Here is a 23888-nt window from a genome sequence, read left to right as displayed (position 1 = left end):
ATCCCAATCAACAAATGTAAAATAAATAAATAAATAAATAAAATAATGTATGTTAGAGGAATAAATGAAAATAAGTAGCATGCTAAACTCTAATCAAGTTCCACAGATCAGCTATGGCTCCACCTTACCCATCTTGAGTGACAAACAACAATCTCCTTCTTTTTTTCACACTATGAGCAGTTTTGCTGTTTAGGTAACTGCTATCACACAGCTGATGAAATATTTTAACTAGACATGGCTTGGCATTCTAGGATCTGATAATGACCTCGGAAGAGAAAGCAGTCAAGCTCTTTTACAGGAACTGACTAAAACAGGCATCTGTGCAGCTTTCTTAGAAATAATACCTGCTTACAATTTTAAGAGCAGACTATATCAGATAGCTGAGAAGATTAAGGCATCATCAGCAAAAGTAATAATTGCCTGCTCCTCATAGCAGTACATTATTCCATTAATGGAAGAAGTGACAAAACAGAAAATAGGCAATAAAATCTGGATTGCCCCAATCATCTGGAAAGGCCCAACAGTGTTTCGTATCAAGGACAACTGGAAAACATTAAATGGTACTTTAAATTTTTCATCATGCGATTCAGAGATTCCAGGTTTCCAGGATTTAGTAGAAAATATTATTCCTTCTCCAGCAAGTGATGATACTTTTCTTCCTTTTTTTCTGGGAAACAATTTTTGACTGCAAGTGGATGTTTAACCATAGCACAACTATATCTGTATTAAGTGAAACCACAACAGTTTGTACAGGTACTGAAAGCCTAAAGAAATTACAGACATCAGTACATGAAACCTATGGATTCCGAGATGCAATTAGCTCATACAATGCTGTATAAGTCATAGTCCATGCACTGCACCATCTGATATCATGTGATTCTAAGGATGTGATATCAAAGAACAAATCCTGTGCTGAAGTCTCAAATCTTCAACCATGGCAGGTAAGTAAAGAGGAAAAAGAACTGGCAGAAAGAAAGATGATGGGTTATATTTGTTATAACTGAGTTAAACCACATTTAGAATATAAAGTAATTGAAAGAAGTCTAAGGAGGCAGAATGAAATGCAACTGCTGTGGTACTGGCTTTGTGGCTAAAAAAGAGGTTTACCTACCTGGAAGCACACATGCACACACACATATGCTGTGCTTCCTCCTGTTTTTAGTTGCAAGTCCAGAAGGTAGTTATATGATACATTTAAATGTTAATAGCTATAACAAAAGATAAACATTTAATCCTTCTGAAATACAAATTCAATTAATTAAATACATCATGTGTCTATGCCCTTAAATTTGTATTAGACATCTTGGTCCTAGATCATATTACATAAGAAAAACAGACATATAATAATGGCTCATTGCCATTTAAAAGCGTACACGCTGATTGGATAGCCCAACCTGCATGCCCAGTGTAAATCGAGCATATACCAACAGAAAAAAGTCCAGCTGCTGAAGTACCATTGAGTGTTCAGACTTTTCTATTGGCATATGCTTAGTGGACAGATCAGAATACAAGAAAAATCAGGTAAGTTCTACAAAACCAAAGAACCACAAAATGTACCTGATTTTCCTTGTATTTCTGTGCTGTCCAAACTAAAGTCTCTGCAGATTTTCATACCTCTCAAGTGCCCAGATTTTTGCAGAATGTTATTTTTGCCTCACAGTTTTTGGTCTTTTCCTCCTAAAAATGTGGTTTTCTGGCAAGCCACTATGGATTGAAGTCATTAAAAAAATGACAGACATTCGAGGTTTATGCTTCATATCCTTCAGAAAAATGCACATTGACAAAACCTCCTACTGCAGTAACTTTCTAAGTCTATGAGACCAATAAAGTCTGCCCCTGTTATTGGACATTTGGTTCCCTCATTATGTTGAGCTTTGTCTAGGTTTTTCCACTAAGAGCCCATAATGGCAGTGGGAGGGGAAAAAAAACTGCAATGGAGAAAAGCCATTGTTTTCCTAAACATTACTGATGTACTGTGCAAGTGTGGGAATGTTATTCCCACACTCATGCTCAGTATATCAGCAAATGTGGAAGAACACAGAGGAACACTACAGTGCCATTATACAAAGATATTATTTAAGAAAAAGAAAGGTAAGCCATTTCTTTCTTAAATAATATCATTGTATAATATAAATAACCTATGACTGGATTAAACCATGGCTGGCTTTGTCTAATCATTCAGGCTTCAGTCTTGTGATTAAATCACACCAGCCACAGGTTAATTCTGTGATACTAGCACCTTTCATGGATTATTGCATAAATATATTCCATAGCCAGAGCAGATCATGCTTAACAGGCAAGGATTTATGCTCTGCTTTTACTTTCACTAAAATCTTCAGCTGTGCACTATAATGAAAACTTAATCAGTAATAATTCAAACAAAATGATCACTTTAACAATAACCCATGGCTGGGTTTGGATAATGCAGGATTCACCCATGGCTGTTGTGGTATGATCATGACGAGAATGCCTAAGTGGTTAAACAAATCCAACTGTGGGTTAATCCTGTATTACCCACACACAGGAGGGGATGATTGCTCTTCTACAATGACATGATTTAATTAAAAGGTCTTATCATTTTCTCAATAATGTCATTGTGTCAAAGGACTGTAGTGCTCTTCTACTGGCTTCTGGTAGTCTGGGTCATCCAAATTATATACTGCACATGCTCTGTTTGCAAGTGTGAATGGCTGCAGAGTATGTTGCTGTGTCTGCCTTCAACTCAGTTTCAATTTTTGCAGAATATCAAGTAGCTCGTTTCATATTTTTGGTGTGTTCTTCATAAAAGACGTGCCAGGGATTCTGAAAGAACTGATCACTTGCATTATGTGCTTGATGTGAAAAGGACCTGTTTCCACAAATCAGTATTCAGAGACACATTAACCACAATAATTGTATGTCTCTGAATCATTGATAACTACTACTCAGCATTTTCCTGCAGTAGTTAACATTGGTGGCAACCGCATTGTGTTAGCACAGGCACCCTCATCCTCCACTCTCCCACACACAATGCACACATTCAGGCACACACAGTCACACACATAACACACACACACACACACACACACACACACACACACACACACACACACACACACACACACACACACACACACACACACACACAGTGCACTGTGAGAATGTCCCCATGTCTACTTTTTCCTGCCCTTGTGAATCATGGTTGATTACAGTCAGTCATTAATGCTACACATTACAATTTCATAATTTATATCCTTCAATAAATACATGGCAGAACAAAATCTGTTAATACTAGCGACTTTCCATGTTTGTAGGAGTAATAATTAAAATCTGTTCCTGATTTCATTCCATCATTAATGTTTGGCTTTTGTTATGACTTTTTTACACTATGAGGTTGAGAAGTATGCCTAAAATCCTATCCCTCTCTCCTGTACTTCATGGACTGTTGGAGGCTTTAAATAATGTTCAGGATCGTCAATATATGTTACAAAAATACTGTGCTAACTTATGAGTGCACTAGGTTAACTCTGAGATTTAGTGTGGCAAGGTTGCTTGGTATGAAAACTTTTACCTTTTGTAATTGCCTTTTTTTAAACTCTTTTTTTCAATCATGGCATCACTGGTGTGTAGTGGTGGTGCAGAAGATTAATATCCTCAATGGTAGGTGGGAAAGAACAGAGTTGAAATCCCCCTGAGTGCCTTTAAGGTATGATATTCATACTATCCCTGGTGTGTAGTAGCTCTCTGCACTTTCTGTTTATCATTTAGTGCCTTTATTGCATCCTATTTAGAGTATCCCTTGTGTCTAGTTTTCCTCCCATCAATCTCCATTATGTGTAAGGACCATTACGGGCAAGACATTCTCCCTGGTGTTTAGCATTCCCCCAAACCTGTTATGTTTAAATGTCATTACAGCACAAAAACTTTTCCTTGATGGCTATTATTCCCTCCCAACCTATGACTGTAGGGTAGCTCTGGTGGTTATGAACACAGTGATTTGGTTGCGATTATTACGGTGAGTGGCCAGGAGCAGCAGTGCTAAGTTATGCAGAAGAGTAATTCTCCGAATCACAAAGCTGCATAAATGCCTGACCACAGGCAGCACCGGGGGGAGTGGGCATATGCCTCTGACCTGGAATGCCTTATTAATGTTTAGCATGGCAACAAAGACAGCTCAGTGCAGTGATGCGCATCTTCACATTACAGCACCAGGTGGAATGGTAGGGATGTCCCTGAATCAGAAATGGTTATCATGAGGGGTACCTCTACATCTCATAGCCACCTTCTGATTTAAGCTTTTGATTTACTGGCAAAATGGTAAGTGACATCTCTGTTTTAGATGAAAGAAGTTAAGAAGTATGCAGTGAAGTTGATTGTGGGGGCAATCACACCATGATAATGCATGAGTTTTTCTTTCTTGTTTTTTTTTTTTTTACTCTACTGTATTATTTTGTTCCAGGGACCAGTTTACTGTTATGAATTTTTTTTTTTTTTAACAATTTGAATTCTCTGCCTAGCAGAATAAAGAAACAAACTGCCTCTTCCTTTGAGGAATGGACATTGTGTGAAGAATTGGAAGAATGTAAGGGCAATGTGTGGTTTTAGACTTATATTAAGACATGCATGAATGGGCATGCCTTCGTTGAAGGTTGGGTATTGAGCTGGCACCTTGGCACCGTAAAAATCTACTGCTAATCATTAGCAGACCTGAGTTCCACTGTTGTGACCCCCTAACCAGGAAAAAGCCAAAAGAAGAAGAAGAAATCTCCTCTGAATTACCAAAAAAATAAATATTATATGAGGCAAAGAGTGAAAAATGAGGAAAATTTGTGATGTTCTACAAAGCTGTTGACAGTTTAGAGGAATGGTAACAGGCAGTATAAATGAGCTTACTGCTGGCAACCATATTTTCTTAAATATCCACAGTTTTATAGAATGTCCTAGATTTTTCTCAATTTTTTTTTTAATATATCATATAGATGACACTGAAGAGCATATGTTAATAGAATAGCTAATTGCTTAGACTTTTTTCTATTGGTATATGCTCAATTTACAATGGTCGTGCTGACTGGGCTGTCCAATCAGACTGTATGTTTTTGAATGCAAATGATCATATATTGTATAACTGTTATTTTCTGATTATCTGACTCTCCTTACAAATGTAATCTAACCAGAGATGATTTTTACAATTTCAATTATAAGTATTTATTTGCTGACAGGAAAAAGCCTCCCTATAACTTGATGTCTTCTTTAGCAGTAACCCAGAACTGGGTGTTGGTAATGCAACTTTTACTTTGGTCATGGAGAGAAGCTTGAGTGAGCAAACAAATCTGTGGGTAAACATTACTTCACACACCAGTATTTTATTGCTATTATATAATGACATTAATAAGAAAAAAAAAACACTTGCCTGTTTAAATAAAAGCATTGTTGCTCTGAAGTTGTTGATGTTGTAGGTTTTTCACCTTCTTTCACATCTGGGGAAAAGCTTGCCAATATACTGCGCGTGTGTGTGTGTGTGTGTGTGTGTGTGTGTGTGTGTGTGTGTGTGTGTTTAATATTTTGAGTTTTTTGTGGTTACTTTTACAGATGGTGGAAGTTTGTCTTGTAACCTTCTAATAACTGACTTTGTTATCTTTACAGAGCTATTTTTAATAGCTACAGCTGCCTGGATGCATTACTGTGAGTAATGATGGATTCACCACATAAAACAGATGATAAATAGAACTCACCAAAATCTAGGGACCTTCTACAAGATTAAACCATACTTAACAGACTAAGCCAGAATGACTTTAGCATCTCCTTTCCTTTTCTCTAACTTTCTTTATGTCACCCCCATACTCATCAACATGCATTCCACCTCACTTTCCTAACTAGACCAGTGTTACAACAAAACTGCCAAAACTCACCACTGTATACCTCTAAAACATTCAGTAGCTCAAGTTACAAAACTCTGTAACCCACTCACAATTAGTGACTATTTATTTTATTTATTTATTTGAGTTTGATGACCAGGGAAGTCCACTGGGCCAAGATGATCCCATTTGCAGTGGAGACCTGGGGAGAAAAGCTCCACAATAATTTCAAGTTACATTTCACCTTACAAAAGGACATAGTTCATACATCTAATTAAACATTTACAGATAAGCTCCATGATATTTGCAATTGGCTTCTCACAATGTTACAAAAATGAAAAGACATAATTCAATACAGAAATTTCAACATTTATATAAAGTGAATATTTTTGTTATAAACTCAATTGTATGTTTAACATTTCAAAATATATAGCTACTAACCATTAGTAGGTTAGGAAAATATTATGCATGGAGAGGGTAATAGTATATTTGAGATTGGGGAGTACAGTACAATAGATATTAGAGAGAAAATTAGTTTTTAGTAGGGGAGGGATTGATTTTGGTTGGATAAAGTAATAGTAGAGGTAGTTGGATGAGTCAGTACAAGACTGAGATGTAGGAAAATAATGTAGTTATGCCAGGGGTTTAAGAAAGGGACATGCAGTAAGTGCACACTACTGAGGGATGCCCGTGGGACAGACAGAGACAGAGTGTAGTCAGGGGGTTTAAGAAAGGGACATACAGTAAGTGCACACCACTGAGGGATGGCCATGGGACAGACAGAGACAGAGTGTAGTCAGGGGGTTTTAGAAAGGGACATGCAGTAAGTGCACACTACTGAGGGATGGCCGTGGGACAGACAGAGACAGAGTGCAGTCAGGGGGTTTTAGAAAGGGACATGCAGTAAGCGCACACTACTAAGGGATGCCCATGGGACAGACAGAAACAGAGTGTAGTCAGAGGGTTTAAGAAAGGGACATGCAGTAAGTGCACACTACTGAGGGATGTCCATGGAACAGACAGAAACAGAGTGTAGTCAGGGGGTTTTAGAAAGGGACATGCAGTAAGTGCACACTACTGAGGGATGCCCGTGGGATAGACAGAAACAGAGTGTAGTCAGGGGTTTTTAGAAAGGGACATGCAGTAAGTGCACACTACTGAGGGATGCCCGTGGGTCAGACAGAGACAGAGTGTAGTCAGGGGGTTTTAGAAAGGGACATGCAGTAAGTGCACACTACTGAGGGATGCCTGTGAGACACACAGAAACAGAGTGTAGTCAGGGGGTTTTAGAAAGGGACATGCAGTAAGTGCACACTACTGAGGGATGCCCGTGGGACAGACACGTGTAGTCAGGCAGAGGTTTTTAGTATTTAAAGATGGCGCAACAGCTCAGGGAAGAAATAAGTAAACTCTCAAGAGGAAGAGGGAGGGAATAGACAGGACTGACAGGGCTGGAAAGCTTACAATAAGATTATGTTAGGAGACCAAGAGAAGAGGGCGGGGGGGGGGGGGGGCTAAGATCCAGGGCTTGGTGAAAGCTGTGAAAAAACAGGTTTGCCAAGGCTAGGAAACTTACACTAGAATTATGTTAGGAGAACAAGAAAACGGGGGAAGGCTATGGGCCAGGACTTGGAGAAAGCTGTGAGAAGAGAAAAACTATCAACCAGCTAGCCCAGGTCAGTATCTAAAGGTGTCTATTTATCTGATTGAATTCAAAAGTAGATTTAGCAATCAGGGAAGTAGAATATAAAATAAATGTAAAGCTTTGGGAAACTATATATCTGTTACAATAAATGGGACGATAAAATATAAGAATATAAAAGAAATGTGATATACAAGGTAAATAAAATATAAGAATATAAAATAAATGCAAAGCTTTGGAAAAATGTATATATTTGTTACAGTAAATGAGAGGAAAAGGGAGTGGGGGTCCAGTAGCATGCACAGCAGAAGAATCAGTAGGAGTATTACAGAGAGAAGATTACAATAGACCTACACTGCTCACAGTCTGTTGATAAAAGAACTTGCAGTGGCTTTTACTGTTTTTTATGGGGTTCCGCTCTCCGTGTTCTTGGATGTAGGCAGTTGCTTCAGGTTTTCTATTCACAAACTCCTCTACCTCCCTGGAATGTGTCCAAGTCTAAGCAACATGCTCCAGCAATAAAAAAGCATCAGACCACTACAGTCTCTTGACAAACTGTTACTAACTATAAGAAAGACCTAGAACTCCCCTGGAAACACACTATATTCCTCCTATACCACAAACATTTCAAACTCTATACCCTAAGTTCTTACACAAACTGAAAACAATAAATCATTCAAAAATCAGCTAAAGCAATATCTGTTTCTGATATGTGGCTAGGTTCACGCTCCACTCCTGGCTAAGTTCTTAGCCTAACTCTGCCCGTAACTTCTTGCAACTGAAACTTTTTTGTCAAACTCATTCATGTCCTTTTCTCTATGCTACCCCCCCCCCATATCAACTTTTACGTAACTCTCCCGGTCAGGCCTAACTGCTGCAACTCCTAATATGTCTCAGAAAATACACTGCATACTGTATATCTAAACATAAATCTTGTAAATAATTTGTTACTGTAAAAATTCTTTGTGCCTATATTTCATATTGTTTTAAATAACTGTATGTTAACTATTTAACTTGTAACTACTGTGGAGCTTTTCCTCCTGGGCCTCCACTGAAAAGGGGCATCTGTTTTCCCATTCAGACTATTCCAGTAACAAATGCAATAAGTAAATAAATCAATAAATACATTTATAATGGATATGCTGAGTGTTGTGACAAAGCAGTCTGCACTTTTTTGAATATTAGCAAACGTTTCATACAGCAGCTCATACTCTCTCTGTCACAGTGGCCAGTTGGTTGCAATTTGATTGGCACTCACATTCTAAATTAATAACCATAAAACTCCAGTAGTGTACTACACAATGTTCAAAAATCAAAACTGCTCTCATTCCCAACGTCACAATTTATTAAAATTTACTGTTCATTTATGACAATCAATATGAAACTTCATCAGATTAAGTCTTATATGACTTGCTTCCTCTGAGGTTTCTCACCAAAAAATATAAGGTATAATCAACATGTCATATGTGGGCCAATTAAAAGCCCTATCACTGTATTCAGCTTCCCACTGATTATTGAGGGGCGATCTGCAGCTGACCTACAAGGCAGTCTCTGACCCAGCCCTGATGGAAATGTTGCATATTCACAAAACTAACTGGACAAGAGTTACCCACTCCAAAGATCTAAACCTGATCTCTAACATGAATAGATCATGCTGGAGAGATAGATATGTGTCCCAGAGATTGCCCATCTTCAGGATTAGGCTTTCTGTTCACATGAAGCAAAGCCCTTCCCTCATCATCTTCAAATGCCATCTGGACCGATGAATGGGGAATCACAAATTCAGTCCTGGGGTGGTGTCCGTGTCCCTCATGGACAGAGGCAGTTTGTAAAAATAGTCAAACCTCACTTGGTAACTCTTTTTATCTTTCTCCTAGGAATAGAACATTTGGTACAATCTGGGTATAACTGGCTAGGCTTGTAAAGGCTCTTGAGCCATTAGCCTAGTAATCTCCTATGGACCTATCAGCCTATGAATATCAACAGTGAACATCACCTAGAGCCAATGTTCACACTGCCAGATTGCCAGCCTTTCATGAACATCTTCCACTAATCACTGATGAATGGGATGGAATGGGATGAAGTAACAATGAGAGGAATTGAGAAAAAAATAAGAAAAGCTCCTAAATGGAAAACCCTGGGCTTAGATGTAGTACATAACTTTTGGCTCAAACCATTAACATCTTTACTGAAATATTTAGCCCTGAGTAATAATTACTTATAACACATCCCAAACAGACACCAACCTGGTTAACAACAGGAAAAATCATACTATTCCTCAAGAATAAACCTGCAAGCCATCCTAAAACCAATAGACCAATAGCTTATCTTCCAACAATATACAAATTATGATGCAGTCAGGGTTTATAGCCACTTGGAAAAAAACCTCAGTCATAGAAATAGAAAAAAGGTAACAAAAGAAAAATCATATGGAACAAAATGATTATTTGCTGCTAAATAAAGCCATGATATGGATTTGTAAAGAAGGGAAGAATTTAAGTATAGCATGCATAGATTAAAAAAACAAAAAATTCACAGCATTCTGCATTCATGGATAAAGGAATGCTTACAGATGTATAAGATAAACCCTACACTGATCAATCAGACTACAGTGACCATGAAACAGTGGCAAACAACTTCACAGCTGAGCCATGACAAAGGGCAAAAAGGACAAATTATTTTCCTACGGATAAAAATTCAAAGAGTGATATTCCAAGGTGACTCTTTGTCACTGCACCCATTTTTTCTTGCCCATAACCAGTTAAACTTTTTACTTAACAGATTAGGTTATGGTTACAATTTTTCTCCTGGAAAACCTTAGTTACAGATTTCTCTTATACATTTTGTGTATGACTTAAAACTGTATAGTTCGTTAAATGAGGAATTGAAAGCACAGACATGAATGGTTAAACCTTTCTCAGATGATATGAGTGACATTTCTGTTTGATAAATGTGTAAAAGCAGCATTTAAAACAGCAAAGCTGAAGTACCAAGAAAATATCTACCTGAGACATCATGTGAAATGAAGGAGGAGGGAGTGTATAAATATCTGGGAAATTATGAAAGACTGGCAATAAAATATGAATAAAACTCAGTAAGGAATACTTCAGAAGTCTAAAACTAATATTCAAAAGTACCTTGACATCTAGGATTAAAGTCCAAGCTATAAATCAACTTGCCTCTCCTGTTCTAACTTATAGTTTTAGGAAGATTGTCTGGCCCCAAATATTATTGGATCATGATGATATGGAAAAAAGAAAAATGTTTCATACTTGTCAAATGATATATAAATATTCTATAGCAAAATTATGCATTCCTCACAGTGAAGGAGGCATGGGCCTCCTCAAAATGTACTGTTTGTATAGATATGCAATTGTGCGGCTGCAGACACTTGTGTTGACTGCATCAGATCCAAACGTAGTGAAAGTTTCAAAACATGAGGAGAAGTCTGAGATGATATCTTTGCTTTGTTTAGCAGAAGCATTTCAGTGTTAAGTGTGAATGGAAATCAAACCAGAAGCAGATAAAAATCAGACAGCAACTGAATGTGCCAAAAAAACAACAAAAAAGAAAGAATATAAGGAGAAGGATCAGATGAGAAGGAAAGAAATGTGGAAAAGCCATAAATATACTGTCAGTTACAGAGATCTCCTGGAACAATCTCATGATGAACCAAGATTTGATGTAGGCATGGTTAGGGGTTTGTGAACTGAAACCAAAAGAAGAAAGGCTAATAATGGCAGCCCAGGATAGTGGACTACATACACATTGGTTTACAAATTCCTTTGAACACGTGGGAGAAACAAAAAAATGCAGGTTCTGTAAAAAAGAACTAGAAACAGTCACACATCTTGTTGCTGGGTGTCATACACACACAGCAGAGGGGCTGTATACTGAAAGGCACAATAACATGGCAAGTCTGTTACACTGGGGGTTGTGAGAACACTACAAACTAGAAGTAGCTGAGAAGTATTGGAAACATGAACCACAAAGAATTATAGAGAATGATTTTTCATTACATGGGATCACCCATTAACAACAGTTAAGAAAAGAAATGTTAGAAAAGCAGCTATAGTAGTCCATGAAAAAAGACAACAGTAGCATTGATCATTGAAATTGTTACATTTAACAATTACAGTGCATTACGTACAAACAGGCACAAAATCATAAAATATCAGGATAAGGAGGCAGAAATGAGAGCAATGTGGAAGAAAGATATAGTTCCAATAGTAATTGGAACTATGGGTCTAAAAACAGAATTTACAGTCATATTTAGATATGCTGCCATCTCCACATAAATTACAAAGGAGGCACATTGTGGGTGATGAGAAGAGCACTCTAGCTTAACATCAAAGACCAAAACGATTTTTATTTCATGAACTCTAATCATACCTTGACTTAGAAACAGGATCCTTTTCTGTCATTGTATTAGAAACCCAGAAGACTTGGCGAAATTACAATGAATAAATAACAGAAACACATAACTTGTAGACTCGTGTATGTGTGTGTGTGTGTGTGTGTGTGTGTGTGTGTGTGTGTGTGTGTGTGTGTGTGTGTGTGTGTGCGTGTGGTGTGTGTCTGTGTGTTGGAGTGTGAGAAGGAAGTAAAACAATAGAGACTTTTAAAAATGTGTGTTGTGAAACATGTACTGGCTGATTTAAAATATTCAGGCATTACTTGCCATTGCTGTAACTTGGTGATAGAAATCATATCCAAGATGGAAGAATGCTGGAATCATAATAAGACTGAGAAAGAACTCTGTGTTAGAAAAAACAAATTATGAAGAAATATGTCTGGAGCTCTTGGAATATATGGTGACATGCTTTGTGTAGGAGTGACCATATCAAAACAGAAAGTAGTACCAGGTCTGGAACAAGGATTACAATAATGCAGTCTATGTTAAATCCAGGCCAGAGTTTTCTGCCTTGCAGCAGCTGAAATGAAGTTCTTTGTCAGCAGTAGTTGCAACATATGCACTGGGGCGGCCACAGTGGTGCCACAGTTAGCGTTGTTGCCTCACAGCAAGAGGCTCTATGGTTCGATCCTCTGCTGGGGTGCCTTCTGTATGGAGTCTGCATGTCCTCCCTGTGGTCCCGTGGGTTTCCTCCAGGTGTTTCCATTTCCTCCCACATGCCAAAGACATGCTATAGGTGGATTGGACACTCTAAATTGGCCCTAGGTTTGAGTGTATGTGTGTGTATGCCTTCTGTGAATGGTTGGGTGCCAGGCTGGCAACTCAATGCCATAAAACTCTACTGCCAGTCATGAGTGGATAGGTGATCTGCTGTGGCGACCCCTAAGTGGGAAAAGCTGGAAGAAAATTTGCAACATATGCACTACCTAGGACACAGAATGTAATAACAGTGCCGTTATCATACTACTCTTTATACCTCAGCAGACTTTCACTGTCTGCCGTCTCTGTTATAAAACTGTAAACATTCAGTGATTTTGTAGGGTCTTTCTTATGAGTATGCAATCATTCAAAGATTATAACGTGCATGTATCTGTAATTATTGAATTAATGTGGGTTTATACTACAGGTACAATGTCTTTGTATTTGCCACATGGCTAACATTGTGGCTAAAAAGTGACTTCCTACCAGTCCACTTTCTCACTTAAAAATTTAATTAATTAATTAATTAATTAATTAATTAATTAATTAATTAATTAGTTAGTTAATTAACTCTTTTTCTGTATGTATTATTTTTGGTGAATTACAGAAAAAAGCGATCTATATAATCTCTTTATTTATTACCTATCAATGCTCACTTAATACACAGCAGAGAAGAAAATATATATTTGTAGTACACTATAGTACATGAATCCCAGAGAATACCAAGTCATGTAATCATTTCAGAATAGATATGGATGTGGTAAAGTGTGATAATCACTTGTTAGTCACTTGGTCAATAATACAGTAGCATCTAAAAATCAGGACAACTGACAAAAAAACCTCCTAATAGGGTTTTTCCCCTTTCCTCAAGGTAGAATAGAATTACCATGGAATTAATTCAATTCAATTTGGGTGGGGACACAACTACATCAGTGGCAAGTAGGTCAGACTTGCTCCTGCTGCTACTGTTCATTTATTCAGTAATATACCACAAAGTATGTTTAGGCTACTGAAAAATACATAACATGAGTAACAGGACAAGTCTTAACAGTCAAGGGTTCACCTTTTTACACTTTTAATAGATGAAGTCAGTCATAGTTTCATTAATGTCAGCTGATCAAATCTTTTTATACATGTTTTATACCTTTAGCTTCTGAACCTTCTTAGCACTGTCCATTTTATGAACACAGAGGGCCAAGAGGTATATTTTGATAAGAATGGTGATGTACCAAGTCAGTTTGACATACAGAACATTAAGTTTTTCCTGAATGGGACAAGTCGGATTGTGAAAGTTGGCACCTTCAAGTCATGGACTTCCCCTGATAAACAGATTGAGATAGATGCTAAAGCCATTTTGTGGATTGATGGTGCTACAGAGGTAAGTGCAGCTGGTTTTCTTGGCAGATATATTTCTCATGCTTTTTACTAATTACTACATTCAATATTTGTATGCAAATGAACTCAGAGGTGTAGCTAGCTATGCTGCTAGCTATTCTGGCTCTTGGGCCATCTTCTGATGTAGTGACCCACTCCACATCAACATTAAGTCGAAGAGCAAAAAAAGCTGTTCAGATTACTTGAAGAGGAGAAAAAAAGCTCGATGAGCTGTAATAACAAAAAAAAAAGAAAAAAAAAAACTGTCATTTTAAGCTGTAGCTATTTGCTAAAGCTACTACTCAATGCCTGTCACACATGGAGTACTAAACCACTTCAGTTCTAAATGTAAATACCAGCATTCAAATGCCAGTAATGCTATGAGGAACACTCGGTTTCTGCTGATAATGCCCCAACACTTTGAGCTTGGAGCAGCCGGTCCCTTTGCCCAACCCTAGCTATGTCTGTGTATAAAGTTACTTGGAAAAAATGATTCATTACATACATTATTATCTTAATAAAATACTACTAACAACCTATTATCACCTACTCCTTCTAATTTCTAAAAGAGTAGAGGGGGAGAATAAGCCATGCTTTGTAAAAAGCTTCATCTTGCAGTCCTGCATATAATTCCTTTAATTGTCATTTGTCTATTCTGTGACTTTGAGCATGTCAGTTTAAAATAAAAACAAGAAGGGGTTCGCCAGTGATTCCTGAAAAAAGGCACTTGTTTGAACAAATAAGTATGCAACCTACTTCAAATGCACTTAATGAAGTACAGCATATATTCTAAAGTTGGAAACAAGGGTTTATTCATGTCATCCTGTAATGGCAATAACATGTTATTTTATTTGATAAAGTTGCGTCATGCATATATCATCTGCCAGTAGCTATTACTTACTTCTTCTGGATACAATGAAGTCATAATCTACCTACTCATTCAGTGTCAGTGACACAGAAGCTGCAGTCAGATGTGGTGCTGAAATTAAAATGTGATATACTTCTTTCTAAATAAACTGTCTAGACCTGGCTACAAAACTGAATATGACTTTTTGAGAGAACTAAATTACATCTCCTTTTCCGTCATTGAAGTGATGTATATGATGCATATCAGAACCACTGAGCAATGTGTGACCCCAAAATATAGAGCACTCACCATTGTCTTCATCGAGAAACAAAAGCTGCAGGCCCTTACTAAGTCTTCCTTACCATTTTGTCCGTAGGTCCCCCGTGCTGTGTGCAGTGAAAGTTGTGGCCCAGGAAACAGAAAAGCTACTCAAAAGGAACAGCCCATATGCTGCTTTGACTGCATCCCATGTTCTGAAGGAAAAATCTCAAATTAGACAGGTGAGCATTGCAAAGTGCAACCCAGCTTATTCAGTTGATGCAGAATCTAAATGGACTATTTTACCGAATTTAAAATATAAATCATAACAGCAAAACCACTGTCACTGCTGTCAAACAGATAAAGTCAGTGTTGTCAATTAGACGGAACAGACTGGTATGGTTTTACTAGTTCAAATATGAGTCATCCTGTAGAAGATTTTGTTCCTGAAAGGGTACTGTATTCAGTAACACTCTCTTTTATAAGTTTCCCTGCTTGTATGCCATGCATGCTTGCAATTTACACTGCATTTAATTTGTACTGTAGCTACATTACTTGGAATGTACCACAAAAATTAAGAACTGTCTGATTAGTTTAATTTACTGATTTGTAACCTGTGTACATTTAACTAATCAGTGAATGCTATTAAAAATCTAGATTTGGATCTATCATACCTCTAAACTGTCCAAATTTTTCGGAATGTCCACATTTTTTCCTCAGATAGTTGGTCTGTTCCTCATAAAATTTGTGGTTTTCCGGCAAGTCACTGAGGAGTGAAGTCACTAAATAATGACAGACATTTGGTTTTTCAGACTTATTATTGTAAGAAAGTCCTGCTGTATTGCATATCTTATAAACAAATTGTGTCTAGATCTAGATATGTCATTGTCCCCCTTTACTTAGCCCTTATTAGGCCAGTCATTGAATATAATGTCAAATTTGACTTGTATCTGCCCAGACACATGCAACAACTGAAACACCAACAGAGATACCTTACTAAAAGAAAACATGACCTAAACAATATGCCCTGCAATGACTGACTCAATGCCCTGTAACTATACTCTGTATCCTACAGACTGCTAAGAGGTGATGTATGTCTGGCATACAAGCCTTCCTCCATCCCATTACTGATGGACTTACTGCACATCAGCAAGTTAAATGGCATCAGAAATACTTAGTATAGAGATCTAAACCTCTGCAGCAGCATCGACAGAACAGTTTGGAAGAAAAGGTATGTCTTGAAGAGGATATCACTGCTATGGCACAGACTCCCCATCCACATAAACAAAGTTCATCCCTGTTCAATTTCAAGCACAACTTAGATCTAAGAAACAGAAAAATTTCCCCAAGACTACCCTGTACTACTAATGGACAGAAGTCGCTCCTAAATGCTTTGTCCCATGCATGGATCCCCTCAATTATCTGTGGAATAATCCCAATAATTCTCAATAGGGGTAATATATAACTATAGACCTTGGGATGGGTAAGGCCATTCTATAGCCAAATGGGATAGGTTATTTCAAGCACAAAAAGTGAAATGGGATGGGCTTAAAATGGCCACAAGGACAGCTTGCCTAGTACTTACCTATGAATCCAAGGACTTCTCATCCTTTAGAAAGTGCATGGTAATTCAAAACCCATTATTTGAACAACTCTCTATATTTATAAGAGCAATATTTAAAATGTGTCCTATTTTGGACCTTTGTCTCCACATTATTTTTGACTTTGTTCAGATTTCTTCCTCTACGAGGTTGAAAGGCATGACATGCATAAATATAAATAGATAGATAGATAGATAGATAGATAGATAGATAGATAGATAGATAGATATGGGTGCCGAGCACTGGAATGAATGGCAAGTGCTCCAACACTTAATACAGTGACACCATTTGACCAACACAAACAAGTCCTTGACAAGTGGATGAGACTGACAATCCCTGAATAGGGGAATATTTCCTTACCGCAAGGATTGTGCAATCTCAGAGTCAGTATATATATAATTAGTAAGGGGTGCAGGGGAGCACCCCCCCCCCCTGCAAAAACACTTGCCATCAGTTTAGTTCACTCCAGCAGCCTTGCAGCTCATTATAGCATCAAACATGAATCACTTTGGGCATTTTGATGCATCAGACATGTTCTGTCTTTTTTAGAAGGACTTCTAGACCTATTCACATTCTGGAATTTCAAGCATTAGTTAAACAGCGCCATTCCTCATTTATTTTCATCTTTGTCCTTACGCTTGCCCAGTAATGACACAATGAAATATAAAGTCACTGCAACCATTTTATTTAACTCCATATTTTCAGACCGAATTAATGGCCAACAGCAATAAACATCCATAATTATGCATGGAACTGTTAAACTAATTTTTGAGCCCTCAGACTGATAGAGAGTCCCTTTTCCAGGTAGTATAACACACCACCCACTTTGGCCTGCCTGTCCAGTCCTGAAGCCAAATGGCATGATGACAGTACAACCTCGACTACCTGGAATTCTACAACAGTTTTGATAATCATAACAAGTGGCCCTGGAAAAGAAGGGGAAAATGAGGAAGGGGGAGGATGCAGCACTGCAACCACCTAACAGGCTGGAGAAGGCCTGCCCCTCCCCTTCCAAGCTGTGCTCCTTTACACTCTCATGTTTCAAACCATCTATATTCCCTATGCCTGCTTGGTATAGCCAATTCAATAGGTTCATAGACCACAAAGAAATGTAAACAACTCTGAGAAGCAAATCAATGCAGTTGCCACAATATCTAGCATCTTACTAATGCACTGTTTGTTTGTTTGTTTGTTTATTTTGATATAAGGAGCAGTAATCTATATACCTACCCTTCATTCTTTCTTTCTTTATATACCATTAAAATATACACTACATTGACTTTAATACTTTGGCAAACACACAATATTACCAAGCTCATTTGATACTACAGAATCATTGATGACACAAATTTCCTGCAGGAAAAGTGACAGGTGTACATTAAATAAATCAACAGTCATATAAAGCAAAACTGACTAACACAGCTAGGAGCACTGATTTACTGGTAAAAACAGATACGCCCTTTCACATATAATACACTTCTTCAGATCTAAAACAATGTATTAAAACAATCAATTTAAAATACAAACTAACCAATGGAGCATCACATGAAAACCTAAGCCAATCAAAATTAAGACTGAAAAAACTAGCATTGAAAGCATGGAGGATTTTTTAAAGAGTACAGAACCATTAAATCCTGGATACTTGTCTGCCTGTAATGTTACAATCCATTTCATTTTGGAAACGTCCGTATAGCTCACAATGTCACCACCTCTCATACTCACAAGTATTAACTGTAGGACCATGAAACTAAAAGTATGTCCATGATGTTCTGTAATATGTTTCATTAAAGTGTTCTGTGTATTAACATTTCTTATATCGCTCATATGTTTAAGTGCATGCTGTTTAAGCATACAGTTCATCTTCACTACATAAAAACTATTGCACTGATTAAATGTTGCAATATATACCACATTACATGTTTTGCAATCAGAATAGAACTTTGGTTCATTCTTGCAACCACTAACCAGATGAACAAAATATCCAGGATTGAATAGCTCTGTACCCTCAAAACTGGCTTTAAAAGCACAGAGGATTTTTATTGAGTCTTAATTTTGATTGACAGGACCATATGCAGCAAAGAATCCAAAGCATTTTGAAGTGACTGGCACTCTCTAGGGGAGCTGAAACATCATATTACTTGGGGTGGCCCCATGAGCCAATCTGCACAGAGTGAGTGCCCTTTGTTGCCAACATCATTGAAAAGCTGCTCTGAATTTCTCAAAGGTGGTACATGCTATCATACAGCTTATGTGCATAGCATGGCCATATCTAACATTACATGATGACCTCACCTATGTTGATCTATCTTTGACTTAGTAATCCATATAACTACCTCATTCTATATACAGACATCCTTCCAACATAATGACTAGAAGTGTTCACTGACACTGAATGCTCCTGCATTCAACCATGTCATGAGTGTGCCCCACACAGTATAATTTGGATAGCTAATGACTACTGAATGAATTCCTTGAATGATGGGAGGAAGTAAATCCTTGATAATAGATCTGTAGGCATCCCCTACCACTCATTTTTCCCTTTTCCATCGTCTCAGTGCCTGTTAATGATGTAATGCTTTGAATAGTCCAGTCAGTCAAGGAATCTGGCCATCCAAGCCAGAGTACAAAGATGACTACAGATAATCTTAACTAACCCCATCAATAAGCATCTTGACACAGTATAACAAATAATGAGAAAAAATGAACATTGCTTTTCTTGCTGTTGCATGCTGCTGCAACACTGACAGGAGGACTGCAATGCCAAACTGTGAATTCTTTAAATGATGTGTCCAAGTGAACCATTACTTTTTGCCAGTCAACTACAGGATTAAGGTGCTGTTAACAAGCTGTTTCCTGTGTCCAGTATTGCAAGGTTTGATTCCCTCAGCTTCTATTGCCTAACTGTGTGACTATGAAGAAGTCACTTAACAATACATCACTCCTGGGCTGAGTCTGAAAAAGGTCCATGGAGATAAGTGCTCTTTTGTAGAAAACATTAACAAATAAACTACATTTTTGGCAGGATGAAGTTGGGCTTTTCATATGCCTCCAGAGTGAGATTCTGGAACCAGGAGATCTGCAAGCAGGATTGGTCATCACTTAACACATTCCACTTTCCTAGCACATATTTGCAAAAAAAAGGCAAATTAATTTGTAAATTGTGCATTATTAACAACCACAAAAGAAAGTGGAACCCCCACTGACCTGGATAATATTTTGTACATACTCTAATCACTGCCTGATTGTTGGACTGGAACACCACTCTTACATTGCGAAAGTCCTCCCACCACACTACTTTCACCACTCAGATCATCATGAGTTCCAAAAATGTTATGCCCTTGCTCCTCTGACCATGATTCCTGCCAGGTTACAGCACAGAAAATTAGTGCCCTACAATGAAACCACCCATCCCATGGCTTCTTACTATATATTTGAAAAGGTGCAATGCTTCAGAGAATAACCACTTATCTTGCCATACGGAGATACTATTGTGGTCAACAAGGAATGTGAACCACAACATATGGTCATCCTTGACATGCTTACTAACACTGACTCAATGATGTGTTTTCCAACCAACCCTCCAAAGGTTGGACAATAGTCTGACAAATGTCCTGCTTGTGGAATGTTCCTAACAAGCAAAGTTAAGCAGTTCTAGTAGTTCCATAACTTCCTAAACCCTTAACTTATTGGTAGCTAAGAATGCCCAAATAACTCCCTCAAATGGGCTAACTTATTCCAGGACCACCTAAAACATCAACCAACCATATCAATTTCCAAGTCCAGCAAAAATATCACTGACAGTAGATGGCCCTCAGTTTTAATTGCAACAATCAATACCCCATCTGCTGACGAACGTGAACAAAATACTCCAGGTACTCCTCAGTTCCTACTGCCCAACGGCCAATAATCAGAACATCTTCCAAATAATGGACTGCTGCAGGCAGGCTCTATGCTGCCAACGCAAGTGATGAGCTGTGCTGAGTTTCTCAAAGGTGACACATGCCATCACACAGTTCATGGACATGGTATGACAATATTAAAATAAAAGTAGCCTTTGAATTTAATGTACAACAGAGTCCAGTCATTCTCACAGATAGAGAGCAATCCAAAAGCAGATTTGATGTCAATTAGGGGTTCCAGAATTGCTTAACAATTACAACAACTTTGTCTAATGAAGAATATTGATGAAAAATATGTACAGAACAGGGTAGATCCAAAACACTCGAAGCCAGTACTGTCACGAAAACCACTTTATTGTGTGTGTCACCAAGGTTGAGCGCTTTCATCTGCTGACATGCAGATTTCATCAGAACCATTACCAAGGCATAAAATCAAACTTAAGTACTTATTTTTGGCGCCAAACTCTAATTGATAGGATAAATCTTAAAACGGCCATGTTCAAAAGACCAACTCTGTTAAAATACTTTAGCACAAAAATATTAATACAAAGAAATATGTTATAAACATAAAACAAGCTTGCTTAACTAATACATAAATGTTCTAAAAGAGTATGCTTCATATAAAAAATGTATAAAAACTATAATTATACTGCATAAAAATGCATAAAAATGCAAAAAATGTTTATACATAATAATAATGGATGAATTATTGTACACTGTTGATTCACAATAGATAGGGACAGAATGAATTTATCTTGTTGATTAAAAACGCTTGATGCATTGTAGATCTTTATAAAGCTAGGGCATACTGTTGAAGTGTAACTACTAATCTATGTTATGAACTGATCCAAATGAATTTACTAGATCTAGATCCACCGTCTATTAACACAAACTACATGGGGCATGGATTTTAAATATATACATACTGAAACATGATACAGATCCTACAATCTCAGTTCAAAGCTAACAAGGGTTTTATACTAATGAAGTCATTAATCCCTGGCCTTGTAGTGGCATCGGTACAAATTTGCCATCTACTTTCTTTCCACGCCAGGAGTGTCTTCCAATTCCCCCCCTTGTCCTTGATGTTTACCTGATCTATAATAGAAAACCTGAAAGTGTGGTCTGTACCTTGATCAAGAATATGTCTGTATAAAGCGTTCTTCGTGTCTTGTTTACTTATCTTGTACATATGTTCGTATATCCGTGTCTTGATCTTTCTTTCCGTTTTGCCTATATAATAGGCCGGACACTTTGTACATTTGGCAATATACACTAAACGCTGTGAATTACAATTACCTGGAATACTAGTTATCTTAGTGTGCATAATATTCTCTAGTCTGATGGTAGGTGTGGTGTTGATAAACTTGCATTGATTACAACGTCCACATTTGCTGGTTCCTTTAGTGTTTCTAACTCTTTCACTCTTCATACCACATTCTAGTAACTTTTTAATGTTATTTCCAGTTTTATACACTGTACATATCTCTGTTCCAACTATGTTCCCCAGGTTGCCCGCAGAGATAATAATACTCCAATACTTCTTCAGAATGTCCGTGATTAAATTAACGAAGGGATTGTATCTAATCACACATACCATCTTGTTTGAATTCGGACTTGATTTGTTCGGTATTGGTGTAGGGCTGCCCAAAAGTGGTTTATATTTAAATCCCCATTGTGCTTTGACATAAGTAGTAACATTGTCTAATAACTTTTTAGGATATCCTCTATCAATAAAAAGTTGAGAGATAAAGGCAAGTTCACTATTCATGTCTTCAACAGTAGATGACATTCTGGCTGCTCTAATGCACTGGCCCTTCACAATATTTTTGAAGATGTGTCGTGGGTGACAACTAGTGAAATGAATATAATCGTTTGAGAAGGTAGGCTTCCTGTATAATCTGGATATGAATCCAGTACCAGTATTGCCTATCCAGGTGTCCAAATATGATATACCCTTATTGTCATGATGGTACGTGAATCTCAGAAAATCAGTGGTGTTGTTGAGATGTTCTACAAAAGTGGGTATCAAGTCTGTTGATCCTGTCCAAATAATAAACACATCATCCAAAAATCGGGTGTACAACCTGATGTGTCTGTAAAATTCACAAGTAAATAAATGGACATTTTCCCACTCCAACATTACCAAATTGGCAAAGATGGGGGCGCAGGAAGCTCCCATTGCCACACCTCGAGATTGTCTGAACAGTTCGCCCTGATGTTCAATATAATTATGTTCCAGCACCAAACTCATCATGTCCGTAATTAAATTCACTCTGTCCCCACTACATCCTAAATACTTGCATAGACTGCTATGAAAATAGTCTAGACCTGTATTCACCGGGATGCTGGAAAAAAGATCTTGCACGTCGATTGTTAAAAACGTCAGGTTTTCATCCCACATGTCCCTAGTAACTTTACTCAAAAAGTCCCATGAATCCTTGACCAGATGATCAACCTTGCTGTAAATCGGTTTAGTCCATTGATCAATAATGGTACCTATCTTAAATGTCTTGGACTTAGATCCTGAAATGATAGGTCTAAGTGGTGGCTTGGTCAGGTTTTTGTGTATCTTGGGGATTCCGACAATACGTGCCAAAATCGGGTATTCTGTTTTGACAAATTCATATATTTCACTGGTTATTCGATTGTCAATAAAATACTCTTCTAAGGTGTTGTCAATACGTCTGTAACCAGTTTTGATCTGGTTTAAAGTTACCTTCTCATAATGACCTGAATCGTACAAAATACTATATATTTCTTTGTGATACTGGGTATTATTGAAAATCACTACCCCTCCACCCTTGTCTGGTTTCATGATTCTAATCTGTTTGTTTCTGATAATGTCATTCAAACATGTCCTTTCCTCTGTGGTGAGGTTGTCAAAGTAACTATTCTCAGCATTGTTGTTATACCTGCTTTCTTGATGTAATTTATAGATATCATGACAAACCATATTCTCATATATGGTGACCTGTGGGTTCGCCATAGGAATATATGTGCTTTTTTTCTTTAAGACATGGTGTTGGGTCTGCTCTAATGTATTAGTAGTGTTGTCTTTAAATTGTAAAGCCAAGTTTACCCTTCTACAAAAAAATTTTATTTCCATTATAACATCAAATAAATTGGACTTAACCGTTGGTATGAACTTCATACCTTTACTGAACAGTGTAATAAAATCTTTAGTAACTGGGATGTCTGTGTAATTATATACTTTGAACCCATGATGGCTAATAATACACGGAACTTTGTTTAGGCCTGGCTTTACCAAACCATCTGTTGGCTTGTTTGGGGATGATCCCAACTTGACTGTATCCATG

At 37.6% G+C, this 23888-nt stretch overlaps 1 protein-coding gene across 1 annotated transcript in view; it reads left to right on the top strand.

Annotated features, from left to right (window-relative positions):
- The window catches only part of LOC122814111 (vomeronasal type-2 receptor 26-like), a 192498-nt gene extending 178328 nt beyond the window's left edge, over positions 1–14170 (top strand). The window contains exons 5-6 of the mRNA XM_044086726.1: positions 13740–13967; positions 14063–14170. Of these exons, the coding sequence (XP_043942661.1) occupies positions 13740–13967; positions 14063–14170 (336 nt within the window). The remainder of the gene's footprint in view (positions 1–13739; positions 13968–14062) is intronic.
- The last annotated feature ends 9718 nt before the right edge of the window (positions 14171–23888 follow it).

The sequence above is a fragment of the Protopterus annectens genome, chromosome 10.part0 (genome assembly GCF_019279795.1).
Source record: "Protopterus annectens isolate FY-2018-M chromosome 10.part0, PAN1.0, whole genome shotgun sequence".
In the NCBI taxonomy this organism is placed as follows: Eukaryota; Metazoa; Chordata; order Ceratodontiformes; family Protopteridae; genus Protopterus; species Protopterus annectens.
This window is presented reverse-complemented; position numbering and strand designations above follow the sequence as displayed.